The sequence below is a fragment of the Rhea americana genome, unplaced genomic scaffold (genome assembly GCF_003343005.1).
Source record: "Rhea americana isolate MKP2758 unplaced genomic scaffold, rheAme1 scaffold_39, whole genome shotgun sequence".
NCBI lineage: Eukaryota > Metazoa > Chordata > Aves > Rheiformes > Rheidae > Rhea > Rhea americana.
In genome coordinates this window covers 4,784,148-4,793,300 of record NW_028186523.1, presented here as the reverse complement: position 1 = coordinate 4,793,300, position 9,153 = coordinate 4,784,148, and the positions used below count along the sequence as shown (strand labels likewise).

At 38.1% G+C, this 9,153-nt stretch overlaps 1 protein-coding gene across 1 annotated transcript in view; it reads left to right on the top strand.

Moving 5' to 3' along the window:
* The first annotated feature begins 1,603 nt into the window (after window positions 1–1,603).
* MRPL15 (mitochondrial ribosomal protein L15) overlaps window positions 1,604–9,153 on the top strand; it is an 8,189-nt gene continuing 639 nt past the window's right edge. The window contains exons 1-4 of the mRNA XM_085313593.1: window positions 1,604–1,741; window positions 4,425–4,582; window positions 7,237–7,402; window positions 7,902–8,025. Coding sequence (XP_085169719.1) covers window positions 1,643–1,741; window positions 4,425–4,582; window positions 7,237–7,402; window positions 7,902–8,025 — 547 coding nt within the window. The 5' untranslated portion in view covers window positions 1,604–1,642. The remainder of the gene's footprint in view (window positions 1,742–4,424; window positions 4,583–7,236; window positions 7,403–7,901; window positions 8,026–9,153) is intronic.

Sequence of the window (9,153 nt, the reverse complement as noted above, 5' to 3'; positions counted from 1 at the left end):
TTAGTAACTTTAACTTTCATGAGGTTGGCTGGTGGCCTGATGATGAATATCCAGCCCAGAAGATCRGTAATCTGCTCTTTGTTGAACAAAATCTTGGATCAGTATAGCTGAAATGATCTTACCAGATTCACCGCTGTTGCTAACTTATTTCAGAGTCACTGGAGAAATCCAAACTTTATGGATGCAAATCATTTTCAGGTACTTCTTGGGAGTTTTCAAAACAAAACTGTCTGTGTAAACATAGGGGTATTTTTCAAATGCCCAAGGTATACCAGAGTCAMAATAGCAGAATGGCCTGTTCAGCTATGGGACAAAGCATGCCTGTTGCAGACAGGGACTTAAGCTTAACTTAAAGGAAATAAAATGCCTCAAATTCAAGGAACTTAGTTTTTAAAATCCTGAAATAATCATCAAATATATCATCAAATATGAATCTTCCAAAGCCTTGTAAGTTGCCTTGTTTCTTTACAGTGAAAGAAGTGTCATATAAATGTTATTTTTCTATTTAATTTCAAGGTTCTGCTTAAAGTAATGAGAGCTTTTCAAGGCATAGTTTAAACAATGTATTTTCTCCCTGTCCAAGCAGCTGAAATGGACTTAGATATGATTGTTTTCCATAGCAGCATTTAATGTGTATTGCTACTTTTCTGAATGCAGTAAGATGCTATACGAATTTCATACTGAAACTCTCAAATTTCTGTAACATGATTTCCAAGTTTCCATTTGATTTATTGTTTATTCTGTAAACTGACAGAGCTATTTGGTAATCTTTTCTCAGAATAAGGCTTTTTGTGAAAAATGAGGCAGACCTTTAACATGAAAAAAGGTTTTGGTCAAACAAAAGCCTTGATACTGAAGCAGAATATTATACTGGGAAATATCAGGTGACTTTAATACTAAATACCATCCTTTCTGCTATGCAAATTCTGTGGCAGCTTCTAGTTTATCCAGTTTAGCTTACATCCTGCATCTCCTCTAGAAGAAAGTAACTTCCTTCCAGACCAATACTGATAATACACGATACTGAGTGAAACTGCAGTATGATTATTGAATAGGTCCATCCTTTAGATTAAAATAGTAAGTGATTGAGTACTACACTACCACAGGGAAAGCCTTTAAAAATAAGGCATGCTTTAAGGGTCCCCCTTCAAGCTTTTAGGGTTGATGCAGAGCACTGCACTTGATCGCTGTTYTGCACAGCACCAATCCGTCTCGGTAGGATGCAGCCTGAGGGTTTTAAGTCTTGGCTTTAAGACACGTGGATGAGATCGGCGTGTGCAATAGAGGAGTCGATCCCTGAAAGCGAAGTGGAAGTTGGGCCCGGCGCCTAACGTACTGACATACGCAGCTGAGAAGCACTCAAGAGAATGATCCATTTTAAAGTGTAACTTTCTGGACCTCGCTGGTTTTTCTCAGCGTCCCAGCTCCGCGGCCAGGTCAGCCCCAGACGGCTGTAGCGCAGCACCGCCCGGCTCGGCCCGGCCCGGCCTCCCCCACCCCGCGGCAGGGCGGCCCCGCGCCCGCCGCCCCCCACTSCCGCCGGGGAGGGGCTGCGCGACACTGTCGGGAAAGCGCGGCGGGCGCGGCTTACGGCCCTGCCGTAAAGCGGCGCGCGCGGCTGAACCGTCGCCCTTGGGAGGCCATGGGCGGGGATGGCGCGGTCAAGGCGCTGGAGCTGTTGCGGTCGCTGCCCCGGGTCAGCTTGGCCAACCTAAGGCCTAGCGCAGGCTCCAAGAAACCGGTGAGTGCCTGCAGCTAGAAGGATGCGTCCCGGGGACTCTTCCTTTGCGGTGAACGGCAGGACCCTCCACCGCCGTGGCAAGGGGCAAACCTGGCCCTGGTGGCGCTGGCTCCGGGGCTGGCACAGGCCGCTGGGGAAACCACGGGAGCCCGGGGGCAGCGCCGCAGGGATGCGTGTGGGGTGGCCGTGTCGTGTGCATCGGCCCCGTCCCTGCCCTTCGCTTCCCTGGTGGCGACTGTGCTCACTGCCTTCCCCGTAGAGCACTGGCTGATGTGTGGCCCTAGCTAAACCTCACCCACCCGGGGCTTTACCAAGTAACTTGCAACTTCAAATAAGGAATGAGCATTTTTCTTCCCGTGTTACTTGTAACTGTTGGCGTTCTGTTTGAGTCTGTACGTGTTTTTTTGTTTTGTTTTGTTTTGTTTTTTAAGTCTGACATCTTTCTTTTAGTGATTAATGAAGTCCTCAAATAAGCAAACTTAAGAGCATTTGACTTTACAAAAATAAGTTCTTGAATAAACCCAAATTTTTTGGTTGGCTCCACTGGCTTCTTAAATGTAGCAATCATGTTCTCTTTGTGACCAAATACTGTCAGTGTACTGTACTGACTAAAGTTGCCATGTAATCTGTGGTGTGCACRAACAACTGCCAGAAAAGGTGATCCAGCTGTGCCTTCCTTTGAATTCAGGTGCACATTGCCACTCTGTGTTTTGTGCTGGTTGTTTTGTGGTAAGTCGTATCAGAGTACTAAACCAGCTGAAAACTAATCAGACAAAAATTAGTTTTTCATTCAGTTTAGTTCCCTGATCTGTCCCATGCAAAGCCACACAACTGCACACAAGAAATATTATGAATAAAGAAACATAGTGTATGGGTTAGGAACAAGATGGCTTTTCTTCGGTGGCAGAGATAATCTAGTCTAGCATAAAACTGCACCTGAACTCCATGCTAATTAATGTAAGTAAACTTGTATCTTATATCAGATGATATATTTCAACCATATTAATGCATTTGTCTTTCTGATTTATATCTGTCCAGGCCCTTATACTAATATTTCAGTGCACGTTAAGTACTCCATAACCTTGGAAGACTAACGAACACAATAAAAAGTGTAAAATATCCTGTTTTGTCTTTGTGGTGTTACCCTAATGATCAGGATAATACTAAGTACCATGATGTACTGATCAGTTTCATACTGAGTTTTATTAAATATTCTGTGCAGCAGTATAACTGCATAGAGTGATTTGCAGAATTAGGGCTGCCTGGAGTTTGGTTATCTGAATGTTGAATAAAAAAACTAGAATGTGAAGAAACTTACTGTAGTCTCTTTAATAATGACTTATCTGAATTATTATTGCTCTAACAGTGACTATGCTGTGACTTAGCCTACACTAGATGATAAGCATTAGGAGTACTATTCAAAATACATTGTTGCATGTTTCCCAGTATGACTGATTGAAGTTGAGGAATAGAATGGATACAGCAAGTGTGTAAATTACATAGTACAGCTATGAAGCTAAGTAGCGATCTGACATTGCCCCTTTCATATGTATTCACACTCTAGTGAGTGTTAGCTTAAAAGGGAAAAACTTTGTGAGATCAAATGAATCCATCAGTTTGATGCATAGATATGATCATGCTTCCCAGAGCTGAGCAGTGAGCTGTATCATGCACGATGGAGCAAGCAGGRTTCTGAAGCTTGTGGGTCTGTCTTATCCCTAGCAAAGTATGAATCAAAGTGAGCCTTGGGACTGCAAAATCTTCAGTAATTGAATAAAATCATCTTAGACAGTAGATTTTTGATAGTTTAGTTCAAAGTTAGCTGGCACTGCTTTTTTTAATAACTGTCACTTCCAACCACTCTTTTCTGTCCTTGCTTTGCTGCCTCTATTGTAATGGTATGGATATTTGCATACTCATTCGTTATACCAAATGTTGGACTAGATGTATTCTTTCTTTTTTAAAAAAAGATTTACCTTGGCTTAGGTCTTTGATCCTATTCACCATTTAGCCATGCAAGTGTTGCTGCTTGCACAAGGAGAAGGTGGATGTGAGAGAGCTGTTAAACTGCTACTTACGGCTACAATGCCAGTTTAAGGTGTTCATAAAACTAATAGCTTAATTTCAGARTCTTAATTTAAGCAGATCTGAATTTTGAAATTGAATCTGCCCTTTTGATTTGTAGTCAATAGAAATTGCAATAGTTGTAGATTTTAGAAAGTCCAAGTCTATCAAATGAAGGGTCATATGTATCCATGGCATACATACTCTGTTCCCTCCACCCTGAAGTATAATTGAGTTTTCCATTGCTAGTGTTTAGAAACTTCTTTCTTCCAACTTTGAACAACTTTCTCATGAAGTAGGAGGAGATATCAATAGTTAATTCAGGAAAATTATCTGTCTTGGAGAGTGCAAGATGTTAGAGATAGAATGAGGTAGAATTCTTTTTATCAGAATATGTATTCCTGTGTTTATATTTGTGGTACCTGCCTCAAGCTGTGCTCTGCAGAAATCACATTAACTGATTTTCTGACTATTTTTCCTCTTAGAAAAGAGCTTATGTTTGAACCTTCCCCCAAGCATCAGCATTTTTTCTGAATTGTTTTTTATCTCTGAAATCTTACATTTAATAAATATTAATGTCCAAAGTAGTTGACTGAATGTATCGTTGCTTGTTTTGAAGGAGAAAAGACGTGGTCGTGGAAGATACAGAGGCAGAAAGTGTGGTCGAGGTCAYAAAGGACAAAGACAAAGAGGAAATCGCCCTCGATTAGGCTTTGAGGGTGGACAAACTCCCTTTTATTTGGTCATACCAAAATATGGATTTAATGAGGGACATAGGTAAGTTTCTCCATACTTACTCAGAAATAAAATATTGTCTGCTTTTGTTATCTTTCTCTTGAAGCTGGTAATCTAATTTCACAAAACAGGCCTAACTGAAAATGAGACGGTATTTTTTGATTGTTAGCTGCCTTACCAGTAGAAGCATACATTTCTTGTGAGATTTTTTTTTTAATCAATTGATTTCTTGTTTTACAGCTCTTCTGATGTGCCCTCTTCTCTGCATAATCCTTCATGTGTAGCAKTCTCCCTTTTCTCCTATAGCTGAGTGCTTCTTCCCTCTGAAACTGCTTCTCCATATGTGCTTGCTTTTTTCTCTGCCAGGTTTCACAAGGGTCACCCCATTGACCTGACTGAAAACAGTCCCATTGACTTCAGTGGACTTATGTGAAGGTGTTAGGCATGCAAGTATAATCCAAAGTCCATTTTGTTGTTTCTCTGTGCCTTCTTCACCTTAAGCTCTGACCTGCTACTAACCAAACAATTCTGTTTCTCTTTGTTTTCTGCTTTCTCTTGTTTTCTACTTTTTTAGCACTAGAAAACTGATGTCTCTGTTTGTCTCTGCTCTACCTTTTCCACCTAGTTCATCAAATTCTTTAATATCAGATCTTCTGGGTGAAGCTGTTAAGTTGTCTTTCACCGTTGTTTTACTTGGACATTCTGTCTTGTTTGCACTTCTGTCCTCTTTTCATGTTGTGCTTGCTTGTGCCGTGTCTCTCTTCCAGCTTTTTAATGATTCTTCTAAAGTGTYTTTTCTTAAGTCACTTTTCTCAGCTATAGATCTGCATACCAGGATTGTTACCATTTCCTTCAGTATATTAACAGTTATAATACTTTGATTTTTTAAAAAAAGTTATTTCCRTTTTTAAAATCAGCATGCGCATGACCTGGGTCACCAACCATTCTGTTGCTTTTAGGTGCGGTCATGAAAACTGCTCTACCCATGCACTGCTGTTACAGGCAGTRGTAACAGAAATTGCCACAGTAATAAGCAATAGTAAGATATTCTTTTGGAATGTAGTATAGTTAACCAGATAGTTCTAAAATGAAAGAACTAATATATTTATTCATAAATTGCTATGGTTACAGTTTGATTTCGTGTTGTTAATATAACTTCAGCAGATAGCTGTGTATTATTACATTTCCATTCTGTGTGCATGCAGTGTAACTTACTGACCTGTTCTCATTATTTTCTCTGCAAGTCTTTCATACTTGCACACACTTCAAAACTGATTTCCAAATACTGTGATATCCTCCTCTTTGCTTAATTTGTTGTAAAAGTGAATGAAGTGAGGTGAAGAGAGCTTGTGGATGTGCAGTCCCAGAAAGGAAATGCTGTAGAATGCAGATACTGAGTTTCTTATGTTAACAGTGGTCACAAGTTTGTTAACAACAGCAATCAAAGCTTCCGCGATGACAGCAAATTAGCAGCATCCTTCTGTGTTTTAATCACGTCTGGCAGCAAGTGGTAATAAAAAGAGTGTGTTTTTTTTTTTTTTTTTTTTTTCCAATGTTTGCAAAATTCCAATGCCAGGCTACAGTAATTTTTTTCAGTTAACATTATACATTAACTTGAAAGACAATATTGTAGCAAGATGGGAGCATCCTGAACTATGTCTCCAACTATTACTATTCTTTCTGTCCGCAGTAATATTTCTCTACTTTTTTCAACTTTTCCTCTATTAGGAGCTGTCTGATAGTGCCAATTCTGTTGCTTGTTTTTTTTTGTTTTTTTTTTTTTTACTGTGTGCAGCTTACCATTAACAGAGATCAACTTCTTTTCTCGTTTTCTACTATCACTCAAATTTCCAATAACAGCAATCAAATGATCATATGAGACAGTTTTGAGCACCAACATAAATGGTATGGAGTAGTTGTAGAAACTAGAATTGGAAAACTGCTTTAAGAGTTGGTTGGTTTGTTTAWTAAAGTTAGAATTTTATAAAATGTAAAAGTAGATTTTACTGAAACTGATGCTATTGTCAAAATATTCTTGTTTCTTCTTGGGATATGGGTTAATGCATACTTCCCGAAAGTTTCTCTCACTTGATAAGTATTTTGAGGCTGATTCAGTTTAATTCCTTTGAGATGTAAGGTACAGTGTTAACACTTTTTAGGTGTATCTTGTTTGTTGGATAGAAGCAAGCCATGAAGGAGCATGGATTGTCTATGGTTTATATTATATGACTAAATTGTGATGTTGTTGGCGGGGATAGCAGGGGATGTCATTTTGTTGTCTGCTTTTTTTGGGGGGGGGGGGGGGGGGGGTTTTTTTTTTTTTTTTGTTTGGGGGGGGGGGGGGGGGGGGGCAAATTTTCGGAATGTATCACTGAACCTACCAGGCTGGACTGCCTTTGGAGGTGGTAATTATTCAGATTCTTGTTGACTTGCCAAGAAATTCTGGCACTYTTATTTCTTCTCTTCTCTCTGCCCTCTCCTCCCCTTCTTCCCGAAAGAAAAGAAAAAACCAAACTGAATGCATAATGAGGTCTTGGGCTGTAACTAGAGCTTCTAAGTTTAATTTAATGCAAATGTAGTTTGGATCTATTTTGAAAAAAATAGTTGGTATCTTTAGGAACAGGTAGAAAATGGAAAATGTACTGTGTTCTAGCTGACTAGTTCCTCTTAAACCTTGAATTTCTCTTTTTTTCCAGCCTCAGACGTCAGTATCAACCACTCAGCCTTCAGAGGCTGCAGTACCTGATTGATTTGGGCAGAGTTGACCCCACACAACCGATTGACTTAACACAGCTCACTAATGCCAGAGGTGTAACAGTACAACCTCTCAAAAGGGATTATGGTGTCCAGCTGGTGGAAGAAGTAAGCATACAAGACAGGTTTATTATTTTAAGTAATGTAAAGCATTGGGTTTTCAGGTGAATTCTTCTGCACCAAGCTGTTTTATTCCCCTTTTCTCTTCCTCTGTTTTGGAAACATCCTTGCATCTATAAATTACTTGCTCTGGATTTTTTGTAATATTAAATCCGCTAGAGGGCACTATGTGTTAGCAAGAAAATCAGGTGGTGTCTTAGACTTGGAAAGCTCTTTACAAAAAWAATACTAAAGAAGCACATACAGAGCAGTTGAGCAGGTATTTTGGAACAAAACAGGACTAGAATGTACTGAAAGAAATTACGGACATTTTGGAAAGGCAAATATTTTAAAATTTCATCCACATGACTGAATTTGGTTACCCTTGTTGGTGCAGAGAGAAGGCAAATCATAATATTTTGCAGGGGTTAGTATTTATTACAACTTTTCAGAGAAGAATAAATGTGTTCCTCAAATTATTCATTTTAATGTGTGTTGAAACTTACAGGGTGCTGATATTTTTTCAGCAAAAATAAACATTGAAGTACAAAGGGCATCTGAATTAGCAATTGCTGCCATTGAAAAAAATGGAGGTGTTGTTACAACATCCTTCTACGATCCAAGGAGTCTGGGTAAGAATTTTCCTTCATTTCTGTCTTATTTTTCTTGAATATTAAATGATCCATATCAAAGCCTCAAATGTAAGGTTTTTGTTGTTTTTACTGTTCACCTCTTTAGCCCTAACAGTATTAATAATCATTTACCAATCAGCCAGTTCCATTCTGCATTCTACAAATTAACTTGTTCTATAAATAGAGGAACAAATAAAGGATAATTTCTTTGATTTTTCTCTTTTAACTTTCCCACACATTTTAATAACCCTAAGAAAGTTCAGAAAAAAATTACATTTAAAAACACTGTGGATGTTTATATTTTTAATTTTAAATGTTTTTCCATAAAAAGTGAGGAAATAACTAATTTATAGAAGCTCAGAATCATTCCAGTCAAAATGGCTATTGTTTTCAGAACACTTTCACTGAAGAATGTGATTTGGCTTTGCTTTACTTGAGGCTGCATCCTGCCTAATACTCATTTATGCAGTTTTTATTGACATTAATGGAGTTTTCGTCATGACTGAAGTAGAGGACAAGAGGGTAGACATTTTTAGTGTGCAAAATATTTTACCTTGAGTTTATGCAAGTTATTTTTTTCTAAACYATTAGAAAAAAAAAATCAAAATACTGAAGTTAAATGGATCTAGAATGTAATTTACCAACTGTGGTAAAACTTCAGGAAGAGAGAGTCTTACAAATGACTAAAGAAGCTATTGATTCTTTTTGTAAAATACTGACAGAAACAGTAAATTTGMCGTTTATTGATATCACTATGTTAACAGTGGTACAAATATACTGTTCCTAAGCTAGAAGTCAGTGCTTTAAATCACTTGACATCTTCTAGGTTAGGTTATTGTATCTTTCCAAAGTAGGCATTCTAAACATGCTAGAAATTATGATTCATTGAGATTGCTTTAACTGATATTTCTAGCAATGGGATTATTTGTTTGGTTAAATGAAACTTGTAAAACAGTATCTCATTCTGAACAAGAATATTCTTAAGAGTCTTCTTTCACTTGTTTTTTTTCATAAGTGAGATTAATAATTTATTTAGCCAAATAATACCTTCATTAAATAAAATTTCATTTAATGTTTTTAAACAGTGATTATGAAGCATAGTATCTAATTTTTTTTTTTTTTTTTTTT